Below are 18685 nucleotides of genomic sequence, written 5' to 3' on the forward strand. Positions count from 1 at the left end.
TCCACAGAGTCTACCTAAGAAGCGACGGTGTCGTAAAAGGTTGAACCGTTGACTCTCACCATGGAGACCCCGCACCGGTTTGTTCCTCGCCCGCCACGTACCAATGTCTTTCGGTTTCCAAATTCATGTGTACTTTTAATCGACGCCTTCTAAGCTCGGTCGCTCTTGTCTAGTGATTACATACCATCAAGTGACCTATATACTCGTTTGTCCTCCACTTCCATTAAAAAAAAAAGCAACGTAATATTTCGGAATTGTTTGGGGAAAATAAAATACGATATTCATCATTAAAACTTATCATGTACAACGTACGCTCGTTTGTGGTCTTCTTCTATAAAAAGAAGTATTCGCGCGTATCAATTCATCAATTAATACTTATTCTCCTTTCAGATAAATAAAAATGAAGGCCGTAGTTTTTGATGGAGAGAAACTTTCACTTAAATATGATGAAAAGTATCCAATGCCGAAAATTCTGAACGACGAAGATGTGATTGTAAAAGTGGAGTATTCAGGAGTGTGTGGCACTGACCTTCATATCATACAGGTACCAAAAGTGTTTTTGATGTGAAAATGTTTGAAATTGCACTGCACACAAATTTTTTCGTAGGTAGTAATATAATAATAGGCATATCCGTAACGCTCTAGCCATCTGTGACACCGAAAAAACTGTGCTTTTATTGCAACATGAAAGTTATATAAACAATGTCTATTTGAGCCCTAGAGTATAGACTTTTTCAAAGACTCAATAAAGAATGCACTTAAATTAGTGACCGTGGCTGTATAAATGACAGATAAAAGTAGAGGAGTAAAAAAAAATATATATATTAAATTTATTAAGTATTTTATACCCACGTATAAAACACTGAAAATGTTTAGAACTGACCAGTTAGAAACATTGCTAATGAAAACTTTTTTTGAATTTCAATTTAAGAACTCTTTGGTAACCTAATGTAGTGTATTGCATTCATTTCTCATTTGTTTTTGTGAATTGGCGGCTAATCTAAAACTCTTGTGACACGTGAAAATGAACATAACGCGAGAAAATTTTCGGTCAATGATTTATTATGACTTTCGTTGTGGGCTTACTCAACAGCTACTTAGCCCATCACCCGTGCCACTATTTATAATTGGTTTAACGAGTTTAAGCGTGGAAGTAGCAATCTCATGCTATACTATGATGATCCGCGTGAGGGACGTCCTTTAACAGCAACTACTGAAGATAACATCAGTGCTGTTCGACGCATGATAGAGGAAGATAAGAGAGTGACCTATCACCAGATACGGGCAAGCCTAGGTATTGGTATGAGCCAAGTTCAAAAAATAGTACACGAACATTTAGACAGTCTGAATCAGCTCAGTGGGTGTTTCCTTTCGAGGATTGGTCAACTAAGGTAAAGATAGGAAGAAGTCAAGGAAAAAAGATGATTGCCTCATTCTTTGGATGGAAAGGTCATTTCGCGACAGTTGTGCTAGAAGATGGAAGAACAGTTACTGCAGACTGGTATGTCAATCGATGTTTGCCTGTTTTCTTGGAAAAAATCGACAGTCGACAGCAGCGCTTTCGAAGCAGGATCCTCCTTCACCATGACAATGCTTCAGCGCACTCCGCAATACGGACTGTTGAATATTTGACTATGGCAGGTGTCGAGATAATGAGTCATCCGCCATACAGTCCTGATCTGGCGCCCTGTGACTTTTATTTATTCCCAAGAACTAAACATAAAATTCGAGGTATTCGCTTTACGAGCCCTGAAGATGCGGTGAAAGCGTACGAAAATGCCATATAAGGAATGAATGGGCCCACTGATTTTCTCAGTGGTTCCATGGAATGCGACGATGTGTAGAGAGGAACGGAGATTGCTTCGAAAAACAATAAAAGTATTTGCAACTTTGTACATTAAACTGTTTAATTTTCTATACATTTTCAGTGTTACCCAGGTAAGATTATATTAACAGCTACTGATTTTCAGGGCGAGTTTCCCGCTAGAAAAGACCGTCCACTACCTCTGGGACATGAGTTTAGTGGAATAGTACATGAAGTTGGGAATAAGTCCATCTTCAAGAAGGGCCAGAAAGTGGTCGTGGACCCAAACAGGTACGAATAATGGTACTACACTCGAAATTTATACCAACAGGTATATGTACAGCGTGGCGCAACAATAGCGACATTAATTAAAGACACAGGTAGAGGGACAAGTGGGAGGCTCCTGTGCACAGGATGCCGGCTAGATTATGGGTGCCACAACGGCGCCTATTTCTGCCTTGAAGCAGTAATGTGTAAGCATTATTAGTGTTTCTGTCTGAAGGGCGTCGTAGCTAATGAAAATTACGGGGCAAATGAGGCTTAACATACATTACATCTTATGTCTCAAGGTGACGAGTGCAATTGTAGTGCTGCTCAGAATATTTGGTTTTCCAAGGATCTTTACCATCAGCTGAACGTCCTGCTCGACTCGTCCCTTACTGTCATAATAAAGCTACTTAACCTTAACCATAACAAATAAATTCAAAAATGAAAATAGAAAATTCACCTAGATAAACCAATTTTCCATAATTTAATTTTGGAACATCGTGTAGGAAATCTAGTAACCGCAAGGTAGCGTAGGCACTGACGCCTATTTCTGCCACGCTGCGCCGTAGCCGTCTGAACTCGTAGGTGATAAGCGCCTACGTAAGGGTGATAAAAATTTTGTTTTCTAAATCGACGCCTTCTAAGCTCGGTCGCTCTTGTCTAGTGATTACATACCATCAAGTGACCTATATACTCGTTTGTCCTCCACTTCCATTAAAAAAAAAAGCAACGTAATATTTCGGAATTGTTTGGGGAAAATAAAATACGATATTCATCATTAAAACTTATCATGTACAACGTACGCTCGTTTGTGGTCTTCTTCTATAAAAAGAAGTATTCGCGCGTATCAATTCATCAATTAATACTTATTCTCCTTTCAGATAAATAAAAATGAAGGCCGTAGTTTTTGATGGAGAGAAACTTTCACTTAAATATGATGAAAAGTATCCAATGCCGAAAATTCTGAACGACGAAGATGTGATTGTAAAAGTGGAGTATTCAGGAGTGTGTGGCACTGACCTTCATATCATACAGGTACCAAAAGTGTTTTTGATGTGAAAATGTTTGAAATTGCACTGCACACAAATTTTTTCGTAGGTAGTAATATAATAATAGGCATATCCGTAACGCTCTAGCCATCTGTGACACCGAAAAAACTGTGCTTTTATTGCAACATGAAAGTTATATAAACAATGTCTATTTGAGCCCTAGAGTATAGACTTTTTCAAAGACTCAATAAAGAATGCACTTAAATTAGTGACCGTGGCTGTATAAATGACAGATAAAAGTAGAGGAGTAAAAAAAAATATATATATTAAATTTATTAAGTATTTTATACCCACGTATAAAACACTGAAAATGTTTAGAACTGACCAGTTAGAAACATTGCTAATGAAAACTTTTTTTGAATTTCAATTTAAGAACTCTTTGGTAACCTAATGTAGTGTATTGCATTCATTTCTCATTTGTTTTTGTGAATTGGCGGCTAATCTAAAACTCTTGTGACACGTGAAAATGAACATAACGCGAGAAAATTTTCGGTCAATGATTTATTATGACTTTCGTTGTGGGCTTACTCAACAGCTACTTAGCCCATCACCCGTGCCACTATTTATAATTGGTTTAACGAGTTTAAGCGTGGAAGTAGCAATCTCATGCTATACTATGATGATCCGCGTGAGGGACGTCCTTTAACAGCAACTACTGAAGATAACATCAGTGCTGTTCGACGCATGATAGAGGAAGATAAGAGAGTGACCTATCACCAGATACGGGCAAGCCTAGGTATTGGTATGAGCCAAGTTCAAAAAATAGTACACGAACATTTAGACAGTCTGAATCAGCTCAGTGGGTGTTTCCTTTCGAGGATTGGTCAACTAAGGTAAAGATAGGAAGAAGTCAAGGAAAAAAGATGATTGCCTCATTCTTTGGATGGAAAGGTCATTTCGCGACAGTTGTGCTAGAAGATGGAAGAACAGTTACTGCAGACTGGTATGTCAATCGATGTTTGCCTGTTTTCTTGGAAAAAATCGACAGTCGACAGCAGCGCTTTCGAAGCAGGATCCTCCTTCACCATGACAATGCTTCAGCGCACTCCGCAATACGGACTGTTGAATATTTGACTATGGCAGGTGTCGAGATAATGAGTCATCCGCCATACAGTCCTGATCTGGCGCCCTGTGACTTTTATTTATTCCCAAGAACTAAACATAAAATTCGAGGTATTCGCTTTACGAGCCCTGAAGATGCGGTGAAAGCGTACGAAAATGCCATATAAGGAATGAATGGGCCCACTGATTTTCTCAGTGGTTCCATGGAATGCGACGATGTGTAGAGAGGAACGGAGATTGCTTCGAAAAACAATAAAAGTATTTGCAACTTTGTACATTAAACTGTTTAATTTTCTATACATTTTCAGTGTTACCCAGGTAAGATTATATTAACAGCTACTGATTTTCAGGGCGAGTTTCCCGCTAGAAAAGACCGTCCACTACCTCTGGGACATGAGTTTAGTGGAATAGTACATGAAGTTGGGAATAAGTCCATCTTCAAGAAGGGCCAGAAAGTGGTCGTGGACCCAAACAGGTACGAATAATGGTACTACACTCGAAATTTATACCAACAGGTATATGTACAGCGTGGCGCAACAATAGCGACATTAATTAAAGACACAGGTAGAGGGACAAGTGGGAGGCTCCTGTGCACAGGATGCCGGCTAGATTATGGGTGCCACAACGGCGCCTATTTCTGCCTTGAAGCAGTAATGTGTAAGCATTATTAGTGTTTCTGTCTGAAGGGCGTCGTAGCTAATGAAAATTACGGGGCAAATGAGGCTTAACATACATTACATCTTATGTCTCAAGGTGACGAGTGCAATTGTAGTGCTGCTCAGAATATTTGGTTTTCCAAGGATCTTTACCATCAGCTGAACGTCCTGCTCGACTCGTCCCTTACTGTCATAATAAAGCTACTTAACCTTAACCATAACAAATAAATTCAAAAATGAAAATAGAAAATTCACCTAGATAAACCAATTTTCCATAATTTAATTTTGGAACATCGTGTAGGAAATCTAGTAACCGCAAGGTAGCGTAGGCACTGACGCCTATTTCTGCCACGCTGCGCCGTAGCCGTCTGAACTCGTAGGTGATAAGCGCCTACGTAAGGGTGATAAAAATTTTGTTTTCTAAATGTATAATTTCTTTGTTTGAAAAATTTAGTTTTATTTTTAGAAATATTTGCTTATGATAACGGCTAAGTAGCCGTGTATATCGTGAAGAAACCTGCAAGATATATTATATGACGGGCAAGGCCGCTCACATGGCCAGGATCTACATGGTTGCCCATTGTTGTGGGCATTTAACACGACAGCAAGTAAAACACAGTACTACAAACACACTGTACAATAATCAGCACGAAACGTTTCACTTCACCAGCTAATAGATTACGTAATAAGAACGTGGTTCCCGGCACGCGCTTGGGACACAACCGCCTCTGTCGATAGTTCTTCTCTGACTGCCTGCTTGACTGCTTGGCGCTCGGTCGCCGGCCACTCACGCCCGCACTCGCAACGCACGCCGGTTACAGCCGAGCTAAATCGAATACCGAACTATCTTCGTACACGCTTCTTGGCTCGACGTTCTTGACTACGACATATATTTTTTCAAATCAGACTGTTTCGATTTGGTCTACTAACACTAAAATCTGTTTAAGCTTGTGCCCTTTCATACGATATCCCACATAATACGGTTAACGTAACGTCAATATTTCGACCGCTTTTGCTTGCATAATGGACCAATTTTTTATGATCTAATTACAAATTTATAGTATTCAAACTTTTCCGTGTGTTCGAGCCAATTAACTAATTTCATGTTGATAAACCTCATTCATCTTCCCTCTCTTTCCTGCAAGCGCACATTTATATATGTCCCCTATGTATGTATGTTCCCTTCATGTCCCAAAGTTATGGGACATGAAGGGAAAGTACCTTAAATATCGAAGATAGGCTATTTTACTGAAAGAAGACTTTATGTTATTTTTAAAAGTTAGTACTTCTGCATTCAAAGATTTTCTAAAAATTACTTGCCTCGTCTGGGAATCTTACCGACTGAAATGTAAAAAAAAATACACCCTTACTTCTATAATGCCAATCGAAAGAATGGCCAAAAACTAATAACTCTTCTTAAGTAACATAGTATATCCGTTTCATTCGCATGTGACTGAAGTTAACGCGAACCGTCGACGCGTCGTCGACTAATTGATTGAATCGTTAATTATACGGCCGTTTTCCATAACGTAGTTATCTATCCTTAATTTAACTTACTAGAGGTAGACAAATCTACCCTTTTACGTTTATTTACATTTCAATAACCTATCGACATAAAGCATTGGACTATAACTATATTGGACATAACTATGATATACTATATATGCTATAGATAAGATCTTGTCATTAAACGGTGACAGCAATGTATCCGTAACTACATACATTATTGAAATACATTATTGAAAGCGGCCGTTAGTCCAATGCTTTATGTCGATAGGTTATTGAAATGTAAGTAAGCGTAAAAGGATAGTCTACTTCTAGTAAGTTAAACTAAGGATTAATAGGTTATTGAAAACGGCCGATAGACGTATAAACGATCTAAGATTATAATGTTAATGTTAGGAATTCTTGCGCTAAATTTGATTGGGTACATTTCAAAATTTCAGGGCTTGCAATTTATGTAATTTCTGCCGTGGTGGTAACTACCAGTACTGCTTGAGGGCTGGAATCAACAGCACCATTGGTATTTGGAACGATGGAGGCTGGGCGCAGTATGTGCGATGCCCACAGGACCAGGTCTACGCATTACCGGATGGCATCACCACAGAGCAAGGTATAACCCTCTTAGCACCGATTTCACCATTGAAGTAGAACGCGATTAGATGACTTTGAACTAAGCTTACGTGTGTAATAGTTATTTATGCAACTGTTGTGTACTAAGGGATATTAAAACACGAATGTGGTTTTATAATTGATAATAGTATCACATGAGTGTTATAATACCTAATTATCAACAGTTGCATATAAGACTTTATCTACGGGTGTAGTATGGGTATACTATGAATCCTCTATAAAAGATTCTGAAACAGTTAGCTTACTGCTAACGTTAAAAAAGCCAGTCGTAGTAACCATTACATCTACCAAACGAGTGTTGTAATATAAATGGATGGTATAATGTTGTACTGAATGTCATTACAACACTCGTTTGGAGGATGTAGGTAATGGTTATTAGGACATTGGGTGTTTTAATGTTGGCAATAAGAGCTAACTGTTTTAGAATCTTTTATAGAGGATTTAAAGCGTGGGTGTAGATAAACGAGTTTACATATTCAATTCGGATTTGACCACAAGCTAAACGCAGTCAGAACCTAAGCGCATTTAAATGCTGACCGCCGAATTTTGGACGTTCAACATATTTGACCGCGTTTAAGAGCTGTCACTGTCATTATCGGAATAGAAACAATGACATTTAATAATTTTAACTTTGTTCATCTTATCGGCGACATATTTGACAGGTATTTGATACATTTTATTGTTTATGAAATGTAAACTCAGTTTATGTCAACACGTTAAAAAAGTATTGGTGAATTTGCTTTGTATTTAATCGAGATCAAGACCTGCATTTGAACTTAACAACTTAATTGTAAGTAATATATACAGTAAAGTTGCGGATGCACAATTTCACACAGACTGTAAACAAATGTAAGGTATTATTTGTAAACGTTTTAGGAATTTGAAGTATTTTATAGATATGTGGTAAATCTAATATATAAAATGGTCGTGTCGCGGTGTTTGCTACCAAATTCTTCCTAAACGTATGTGTATGATTTTGTGTGCATATCGGGTAGGTCTGAGAATCGGGCAACATCTATTTTTCATACGATTTTTTTAAATACAATTTTTTCATTCATTCTTTAAATTTGACATTAAAAGCACGATGGCAGGATCGTCCAGCCACCACACATGAAGCCAGTCCATTTACGAACATGACGCATGGACCAGCCATCGCTTCCCTCCTAACGAACAACCTTCGTCACGACGTCTCCACAATTCTTAATTCTTCTTTTTATTTTAGGTTGTATAAGGGAAGTTGTTTTTTTTTAAGTTCTGACATAAAAATTGTATTTAATATTAAGTATTAATATTTCATTACAGCTGGTCTCTGTGAGCCCTATTCATGTGTTGCACATGGCTTTGATCGTGCGGCGCCGATTCCCGTTGGTTCGAAGATCCTTATTGTTGGTGCTGGAATAATAGGCAAGTTATTGTAACGGCAAAAGGTTTGCCACCTGCAGCCATACATATTTTATATTTATAGTTTGTGGCTTATGGTTTTTTCATCAATCCTGTCCCAAAATTATCTTTAAAGAATCCAATAGCAGCCCTTTTTGTTAGGGGAAAATCTTATGGGTTCGCGTCACCGATATGCTTATGACTTGCGCACGCGATAAATAAATAATTAAAAAGATAAATATAAATATATTTAGTTAGACACTTTCTGGATGGGTGAAATGTAAGTTCGAGTCACCGAAATGCTTATAGCAGTATATCTGTAGCTATACAGCTAACGTATTGTGCAAAATAATAGTGCTGTGTATATCTTATAAGTAAAATTTTATGGATTCAGTGAAAAGTTTAATGTGTATATACTGTGTATTGTTGAAATAGTGATTTTGTTTGATTAATATATTATTATTAAAAATAAGTTTGAAATATGAATTGAAATGAAACTTTAATTGTTTTTAATCAGTATGAAATCCTAAATTTTAATACTAAAAGTTCTCAGTTTTCACTTCTATCGGCAGTCTGCAATTGCAATTTTTGCTTAACGAGTTAACGAGTTAATATATATTAGAATTAGCATATATTAGAATTAAAAAACAGCGAATAATATTTACAAACAAAACAAGTGAAATTATAATCTCTTTTATACAATACTATTCATTCACAATAATATTAAAATTATCTTAATGATAATAAAGCTTACAAACATAGTCATAAAAATTATCTTAATAGTCTCAATTTTATCTGTAGCTCATTAGGGGTTCAATCGTTATGGTGCTTATCAAATAATCCTTATATTTTTACTAATAATATTTTTCGTATGTTTATAATATATATCTACATATAAACAATCAGTTATGTTTTTAAAGTTATAACCCTCATTTCTAGGATTAAAACACAGATAAAATTTTAAATAACAAAATTTTATGAACGATGCGGGACTCGAAGCCACGACCTCTGGCGTTCCGTTTTGCTCTCCCAACTGAACTAACCGTTCGAGTGACGTAACGTCATAAAATCTTGTATACTTTTTGTTCATATATATCATATATAATACATATAACTAGAAGCTATAGCCGAATGCTACTCGTTCGATTCTAATCGCGATTTTTAATCTCGATCCTGGATCACGATATTTATGTCTTCATAATGTCTTCAGAAGCTGTCCATAATTTGTAGTTCTAAGTTTTTTTTACATATTAGCAGTAGAAACTAACCTTCTTTCATGACACGTAAAGAGTCTTGGTCTATAAAGATTTTGTTTTCTTTATATGATGCGGCGAATTCTGTCTTTAACACCATTGGCAGCCATTTTGTTTCTTACAACACGCGGGCGCACCGATCTTTTATGGTCTTCGACAGAGGATGTGTTGGTATATATATCGATTGACCCCTAACATTTGGAGTGTCTCGAAAATGACAGAAGGTTCCATATTCATTTTGTGCAAGGCAATTACTGCAATTATGCTTTCTCTAACACTCCAATCTATTATTGAGATTTAATAATAACCTCAAAAAACTGCGACAAAAAACGTGTTCCAATTTTGAATAAAAATAAATAAAAAATATAAGTTTTTAAATGGTTACAATATTTATGACCAGATAAATTTTAAGACCCTTCTTTTGTATATTTTATTTCTTCTTCTATTTCTATGGAAGAGGGGGACAAACCAGTGCACGGGTCACCTGATATTCAGTGATCACCGTCGCCCACATCCTCTTGCAACACCAGAGGAATCACAGGAGCGATGCTGTGCTTTTAGATAAGTATACGCGCTTTTTAAAGGTACCCATGTCGTATTGTCATGGAAACACCGCACAAGGAATCTCATTCCAAAGCTTGGTTGTATATGGAGGAACGCCTCACATCCAGATGGTAGGGATGATACCCTAATTTTGTGGCGTGTCGTGCGAAGGTGGAATTCGATGGCAGAAATCAGGTGAAACAGCTACAGTGGTAAACAAATGAAACATTCTGTGACGAGAGATAGGAAGATGAATAGAGCAGAGGTGTCGAAAAACTCGAAAGTTATAATACGCGAAATTTAAAAAAAATATTACTACCTCACTCTTAGTTACTTTAAAGCTAGATAGGGTACAACTTTTAGGGTAATTATAAGTCATTTTGTACATTTTAGGTAATCTTTGGGTAACAACGCTACATTTGCAAGGGCACCGAGATGTAACAGTCTCAGAAATGAATAAAACGCGGCTGGATATTGTTAAGGGATTGGGTAAGATTTATTTGTACAATTTTCATACAATTTATATAACCATCGTCTGCATCTATGTATGTCAATGTATATAATGTGTATATAATATGTAATCATAGATCAAATGAATCAACCAGTGGAAGGCTCCTTTGCACAGGATGCCGTCTAGATTATGGTAGGTACCACAACGGCGCCTATTTCTGCCGTGAAGTAGTAATGTGTTAGCATTACTGTGTTTCAGTCTGAAGGGTGCCGTAGCTAGTGAAATTATTGGGCAAATGAGACTTAACATCTAATGTCTCAAGGTGACGAGCGCAATTGTAGTACCGCTCAGAATTTTTGGTTTTTTCAAGAATCCTGAGCAGCACTACTTTGTAATGGGCAGGGCGTATCAATAACCATTAGCTGAACGTTCTTCTCGTCTCGTCCCTTATTGTCATCATCCACTTTAAAACATTCGATTTACGCTTAAGCTGCAGAAGAGGGCATTTCGCGCTATTTATAACCAGGTCTAGAAGAATAATTGAGAGCAAAATTTAAAGAAATAAACATCTTGAACTCAATATATTCTTGTTGCATCTCAATATATTCTTGATAATGTTATTTAAATACAAAAATAATTTGTGCCAAAATCCGTCCGCGCGGTCTTACCAACTGAGCCAACCGTCCGAAATTTTGTTATGTCTTCGTCTTCTTTGGGTTTAAGTCCCACATCGTCCATGAATATTGTTACAAATTAAATTTGTATATTTAATCCCAGAAACACTTCATAAATGTGCCAGTAATATTCTCAAATCATTAAAACCTCTTTTAGTATTTTCTAAAGGGACGCAAATTATTAAAGCCGCCGATTTATTTTTCAAACGAGTTTATACACTTACAAAAAAAAAGGAAATAAATTTAGTGTTTAACATCACTTAGTTGATGATGGTCAAGATGGGTTTTATTTTAAATGGGCGAAAATATTTTGAAGAATCTTAATTCTTCAAAATATTTTATCTTATCATAAGTTAATGTTTTTTTTTTCAGAAACTGGCTACAGGCTAATTAACCCAGATGTTTTAGCTGCAGAAAAACAACTGTACGATGTCATTATAGATTGCACAGGTAACCAACATATTTATATAATAGTTTATTTATATTACAGAAAAACATGGAGTTTATGCCAAGATGTCAGCCCTATTATGGTATCTAATATCATAACTAAATAGTAGTTCACTAAGGGCTAACTCGTCGGATTACTCTTGACAGAGCAGTCGTGGCCACGTCGAACTACGCCAGTTATCCCTGGCTGTTGCTTTATTAAGTAAACTTAGTCAATTGTATTAAGTTTCACCATATATTTTACATTTTACCGCTAGAAATCTGGTTGGTCATCCGCTTGTGGGGATTCATACTCATATACATATAAAATAATCTTTCTTAGCCGTTCACTCTTGGAAGCGTGATCTTGGCTGTGTGGTTGTCCTTTTTACTTTTTGCTCTTATCTCGATGTTATTCTATTTCTGTCGGTTAACATTGCGAGAGGACATAGGTGACCAAACACGGAAGCGCTAGCCGTTCATTTGGCCTTATGCTACCAAACGCTCTATAGAGTCTTTGTAACATATTAAGTGTTCAACCATTTTTGGATGTGCGGGTGAGGAAAGATATACAGGGACGGAGGGAACTGACCTGGTAAATTCTGGTAATCCCCTTCAGTTCTCGGGGGAAACAAATTGGCCTATATATAAATCAATTCGTCTTCGTTTAGTTCGTGTTTGGTGCTTAGGTCACTTAATCACTGATTACGTTATTTAGGTGGCGCGTCCGTCATTAAAAATACGAGAATACGCAGTTGCGGAGCGCTGCGCAAGCGTGTGAGTACGTGATCCACCGACGAGAGAATGTCGCGAGCAGGGGGGTGCAACTTCCCTACATTGGCACATGAAAAAAAATTGCATTGAAAGTGCTGCCACCTATTCTATTAGGTACGCTGCAACTTCACCACAATGACGATAATTTAACAATTTAGCATACATGATAGATGGATAGATGGAGCTAGTGATAGCAAAAAACTCACTTAATTTACTTATTAAAGACTTGACTATCGTGTTGTAATCATTGAACAGCTTTCCCTACTTAAAGGTAACTGCAGAACTTGATAAACGAATAATAATTTCCCTTCACACAAACCAAACATCAATAATACAATATGCATTCAATACGGTCGACAACAATAGTAAAAAAGTAAAAACTATAAACATAATTAGCGCCATCTAGCGACGGTACGCTAAGAGCGTAAAAATAACGCAACGCCATCTCTTGACCTGGGTACACTGATTTTACAAAATAAAAACATGAGTTGCACATCTATCTCTAGTATAATTATAGTGTATTATCTATGGTCGCGAGGTAGGTAGGTATAGAAACGAACGGGGTGTGGAAGGTGGGATGAGGAAGCGGGGAGTTGAAACGAGAAGTTGACAACTGACGTTGACGCTGACAATTACAATTTGTTCCGAAATGAGCAAATGAAAATGGCGGTAACAATTTTAATTATTCCTAATAACACAGTAGAAGAAGGTCTTTTTTTTAATATAAAGCTCTTTCAAACTAGGTTCAAAATTATATTGAGTATATTGTACAGTGATTATTTTGCCAGGTGTTGGAAAGGTGATGGAAATCAACTTCAATTACTTGTGTCATGGCGGTAAATATGTGCTGTTTGGTTGTTGTCCACCTACGCATCAGGCCACGTAAGTATTTTTAATTGTGCTGGTACCTCTACAAAATCTTCGACTGATCTTCATTAATCATCAAACTTTCAAACAGTTCTGTGATCGGCTGGATCACTTGGCGTTGCGTAGAGACGTCGCTTAATTGTGTGTCTTCTACCGCATTTGTCATGGCAAGTGTTCCGAAGAGCTGTTTCACCTGATTTCTGCCGCCGAATTCCACCCTCGCAAGGCACGCCACAAGTTATATCTGTGGATATCATCCCCACCATCTGGATGTGTAGCATTCCTCCACAGTGCGGTTTTTAATGATGTTTCTTCCACGTACAACCAAGCTGTCAAATGAGCTTACTTGCAAGGCGTTTCCAGGAGAATACGACATGGGTACCTTCAAAAAGAGCGCGTAAACTTTTCTAAAAGGCCGGCGACTCCTCTATGATTCCTCTGGTGTCACAGGAGAATGTGGGTTGCGGTGAACACTTCAAAAGTTATTGGTTTTGGTAACGAGTGGTGATCCGGAATATAACTCATCCAGGAAAGAAAACCTACAGAATCACAGTCTAATCAAAATACCGAGTCTTGCCATGAATACTGAAACAAAGAAAAAACCTTTTCTATTGCAAATAACATTTATTACTTCTACAGTAAAAAGGCATAAAAGGCATTGATTTTCTCAAAATTGATTCCTTTAGAATTCTTTTTGATGTCATTTCTTATACTACTAGATACTACTACCGCTTCGGAAACAAATGGCGCTCTGAGAGAGAAGAAGCGGCGCAAGAAACTCTCCCAGCATTCTTTTTTTTGCGCTCTTTTCAATAAACATACCCGGTGCCGAGTCTTGCTTGAAGGACCGTTCTTGGTTATTGAATATGATGTTGCTAAGGCTTCACCATTACAATAATGGTATTTTTTTAATGAAAATAAGGGACGTTCAGCTGATGGTAATTGATAGGCCGTGCCCATTACAATTCAGTGCCGCTCAGGATTCTTGAAAATCCCAAATATCTGAGTGGCGCTACAACTGCGCTCGTCACCTTGAGACATAAGATGTCAAGTCTCATTTGCACAGTAATTTCACTAGCTACGGCGCCCTTCAGACCGAAACACAGTTATGGTTACACATTACTGCTTCACGGCAGAAATAGACGCCGTTGTGGTACCCATAATCTAGCCGGCATCCTGTGCAAAGGAGCCTCCCACTGGCAATGATGCACTTGTGCCGATGTTTTGATACCTTTTTCACAAAAGTATGGCTCAGTCACTCCTTCATAGCTAATACCCCGCCAAACCATCTCTGAAGTCGGATAGTGCTCACGTTGGACTCTGTCGACTAATTGGGAAGCTTCCTTAGAGCTTTGAGCATAAAAACGGTCATTTTGTTTGTAAATTGTAAACAAAATATCTAACCTCCCTTTGCGTACCGTATCAGTAGTTGTTTCGATTTTACCACCCTGGTACATACAAAAAGATAATTTAACTCGGACAGCGACCAGTCTCGGCGGCGTACGGCGTGACGCTCAATAGTTTTGTTTTCCCAAGATTGCTTAGCGGCCTTGTAATTCGTGTGTATGTGTGCGTGCGTCGCTTCGGGCGCTCTAGTATGATGTTAAAGTACTGTTCTATTACTGTACAGTGTTAGAAGTGCATTATTAGACAACTTTACCCACATTATTCTACTGGTATCACATCGATACTTGATAGCACTAGCGTAGAAGGATATTCACTTGATGACGTCAGGTACCATGAAGCAAAAAACCGTGCCTAATATTTAAAAAGCTAGTTGACAATTTTTTACGATAATAATAATAAATTTCAGAGTGAATCCGTATCAGATTTATGATAAGGAACTGACAATTATCGGTGTGAAGATTAACCCGTTCAGTTTCCCAAAAGCTATTGGACTGCTGAGTGCTATGGGAGACAGGTAAATCAAACTTTTATATTAGCCCCGAAGGTTGGGCAAATAATTGGTGAAAAGGGGTGCACTTTGGAGTAGATATATATATTGGTTTTTATGGTAATAATATTTATTTACTTAAGGTACTTAACTAAATTTTGATACTTATTAAATAACTAAATACGTGGATCTCTACTATTAATTGGTTATAATGGTTAAAATTGTTACTCGGTATGGTCGATGGTCGAACCGTCTCGCCTACCAACGACGGGTCCTATCATGATTCGAGGATTTTACTGCCCCATCGGCCATCTGTCCGTCGAACAACGTACAACAAAGCTGTGGAATGAGCTTCCTTGTGCGGTTTTTCCGGGCGATAGGACATGGGTACCTTAAAAAAAAGCGCCTCCCTTAAAGGACTGCAATGCTCCTGTGATTCCTCCATGTAATCCGTACGCTCGTTGGTCCTCCTCTTCCACAAATGAAGAGATCATCAATCATCAAGCAGTCATCTAGAAGCATTATTCTGTTTCGATTTTAAAGCCCATAACGATGTAGTGCCGCTGAGGATTCTTGAAAAACCCTAAAAATTCTGAGCACTGGCACTGCAATTACGCTCGTCACCTTGAGACATAAGATTTTAAGTCTCATTTGTCCAGTAATTTTACTAGCTACGGTGCCCTTCAGACCGAAACACAATAATGCTTACACATTACTTCTACACGGCGCTGTTGTGGTGCCCAAAGTCTAGCCGGCATTCTGTGCAAAGGAGCCTCCCACTTAGTAACATGTGAACGAAAAAAGTCCACTGCTGGACGAGAACAAAACAAATTAATTGCATAGTTTGCCTATTACAAAGATTATGATTTTCTTATGCTATCAATATGGTACCTCTATGAGATATTCAGAATTTGATAATAATTTTGAATATAGCAATTTTTTTAAATTTGAGGTTTTAAATCCTAGAACTTTTCTACGTCTACATAAACTGTGGCAGCCGTGAAAACATCGAAAAAAATGAGGTTGAGAGTTAACCTCTATTTTGAGGAATACAAGCAGACTTACACAAAGTGACATACGAATCGCGAGTGTAAGAAGTAGCTTGTCATTCAAGTTATAAACTTACCCTGTTTTCATCGGTTGTCTAGCCGCAAGAGGCTTTCGCATCGAGACATAAATTATAAGTATTGAAAAAAAAAACTATATTTTGTCCTGATTATGCCCACGTCGGGCACCAGTGTACCGTCCAGCGGATAATACGCCAAAATGGCGGCAGCGTGCCGGTAAGCGGTTTTACTTGTTTCCAAATCAATAAAACCAGAATCGCTTACCAAGCAATTTATTATCAAATTTTGGCGCGGCTGGCATATGGGCATACAAATTTATATGGTCGTGAGTATGGGCCTTAATATCTGCTTGTATTGTTGGTTCGTGAGTACTCCCCTGTGTGTAATGGCCCGGGTCGGAGAAAGAGGTTCTGCGGTGAAAAAAACGGTGCGAAAAGCTGTACTGAAGCCGCGTTCAAGCTGCTTCTGGCTGGATGAAGTTGAACGGTTCTTGAGCTCCGTAACCTTACTCCAACGGTGTATTTTTCTGATCTGAAATGAAGTAAATCACTTAAAAATGAAAAAATTAATAGATAAATCAAAAATTGCAGGTACCTCAACTATAAGAAACTTGGTGTCAAAACATATTCACTCGCCGAGTATAAGGACGCGTTAGTTGCACTCAAAGCTGGATCGATTTCTAAAGCCATATTCAAGATTGAATAAACGATTTAAGTGACAAGTGACTATGTATTTTATTTCTTTTCAATGATTTTATGTTAAAGCACGAATAAAGGACAATCTTTTTGAAGAGATACTTCTTTGCGCGCATGGGGGTAAATTCTTTACGGATGAAACGTAATAAAAAGGCAGGAAAATATGCAGCAGGACGTAGAAACGTGGACAGAAGTCCAAGAAGAGATCGAGAGCGATTGAGATAGGAGTGAGAAAGTGTGAACGTTGCATGAAGCGCATAGCCATAGAGCGAGAGGGAGAGAGCATGTGAGAGAGAGTGAGAGAGGAAGGGAGATCGAGAAAAAAAAATACGCTATTAGTTGATATATTTGCTAGTTTTAATTGGCAATTTTGTCGCATAACATTATCAATAAGTACACAGTGTGTATCGAGTAAGTTAGAACATTTTGTGATGAATTTATATTTTTGTTGATTCACAATTTTTTATGTTTTAATTCGTTTGAAGGTAATTTGTTTGTGGTATTTTAATTTGCCACTCGTCATTTGGGAATTTAATATATTATTTTTCATTAAATATACAGTAAATATATTACATATTATTCTGTTCTTTTTTCTTAGAAATATCAATTTAAAAAAAATATTATTTGTAATAAATAAAATACATTAGATTAACGGCCGTTCCCAATATACTATCTACAGATAGAGATAAATTATTACCTTCTACTGTCAGTAATTAGCTTTCAATAATCTGAAGCTGTACCAATATACTTATTCTTATCGCCTTGTATTGGGACGTGTAAATTGCAATTTTCATACAAACTTCTATCTTCGCTGGTAAGCTATGCCTCGCCCCATTGATAGACAGCGTGTACGGATAAGGTGAGTTACCGTCGATAAGTTTATTGGGACAGAAAAATCAATGATAGTGACGATTTTTATCTCAAGCAAGAGATAGACTGAATATTGGGAACGGCCGTTAGTATAAATATAAACGAGACTTAAAAATTAATTTGCCAAACACTTTCACTTCTGACATGGTTTTTGTATTACGTATAGTAGGATGTCACTTACAAATACAGCGACATCTGTTGACATGAATTCGTTTCACCGAATGCTCACTTTGTACTTGTAGGTACTTACATAGGACATTATGATTCATCTCCTGTTTTATGATTCTTTGTCAGAATACAAAGACGTGGAAGTTAGTAAGTTGCTACAGGAGCCAGTCTGCTGTGGTGATGGGAAAAAACGTTATTTTACTATCGCCGTGACTGTCGTTCCAGTTTCATATGGCTGCATTTAGTGCTCGACCGACTATCAGCGCTGACGTCGGTCAAGCGTAGCTATGACTATGAAAACATATGAGAGCGTACAGTCCAGCGCTGATGAATTGCTACGCGCGTAGAGCTACGTCGCGCTGACGAGAATCGTCAGTCGAGCTCGTCGGTCTGACATACGTCGGTGTCCGCTGACGCGCTATGGCGATAAATGAGTCAGTGCTACGCTGGCCCAAAGAGGATGTAAATATTACGTAATAAGAGGCGGGATTGCCTAAGTAAAAATTAAAATTTAGTTTATTATAAAACAAACATGCGGTCATTTGGCATAAGTTTGAAATAGCAGGAATTACAGTAATTCTATTGGAATGCGAAAACGTAGTGGATTTCGACTACCTCCGTTTTTTACAAGATTATAACCGTCATCTGTCAA

At 37.7% G+C, this 18685-nt stretch overlaps 1 protein-coding gene across 2 annotated transcripts in view; it reads left to right on the forward strand.

Annotated features, from left to right (window-relative positions):
* LOC126965253 (uncharacterized) overlaps positions 1 to 17025 on the forward strand; it is a 148687-nt gene extending 131662 nt beyond the window's left edge. Inside the window, exons 1-9 of one of the 2 annotated variants that reach the window (XM_050808752.1) lie at positions 2953 to 3106; positions 4533 to 4657; positions 6785 to 6951; positions 8274 to 8375; positions 10541 to 10636; positions 11645 to 11722; positions 13261 to 13354; positions 15153 to 15260; positions 16891 to 17025. In XM_050808752.1, the coding sequence (XP_050664709.1) occupies positions 2963 to 3106; positions 4533 to 4657; positions 6785 to 6951; positions 8274 to 8375; positions 10541 to 10636; positions 11645 to 11722; positions 13261 to 13354; positions 15153 to 15260; positions 16891 to 17005 (1029 nt within the window). In that variant the 5' untranslated portion in view covers positions 2953 to 2962 and the 3' untranslated portion in view covers positions 17006 to 17025. Of the gene's footprint in view, positions 1 to 390; positions 545 to 1970; positions 2096 to 2952; positions 3107 to 4532; positions 4658 to 6784; positions 6952 to 8273; positions 8376 to 10540; positions 10637 to 11644; positions 11723 to 13260; positions 13355 to 15152; positions 15261 to 16890 lie in introns of those variants that run through there. The other variant, XR_007729504.1, reaches the window with a different exon arrangement.
* The last annotated feature ends 1660 nt before the right edge of the window (positions 17026 to 18685 follow it).

The sequence above is a fragment of the Leptidea sinapis genome, chromosome 7, assembly GCF_905404315.1.
Source record: "Leptidea sinapis chromosome 7, ilLepSina1.1, whole genome shotgun sequence".
Classification (NCBI taxonomy): Eukaryota; Metazoa; Arthropoda; class Insecta; order Lepidoptera; family Pieridae; genus Leptidea; species Leptidea sinapis.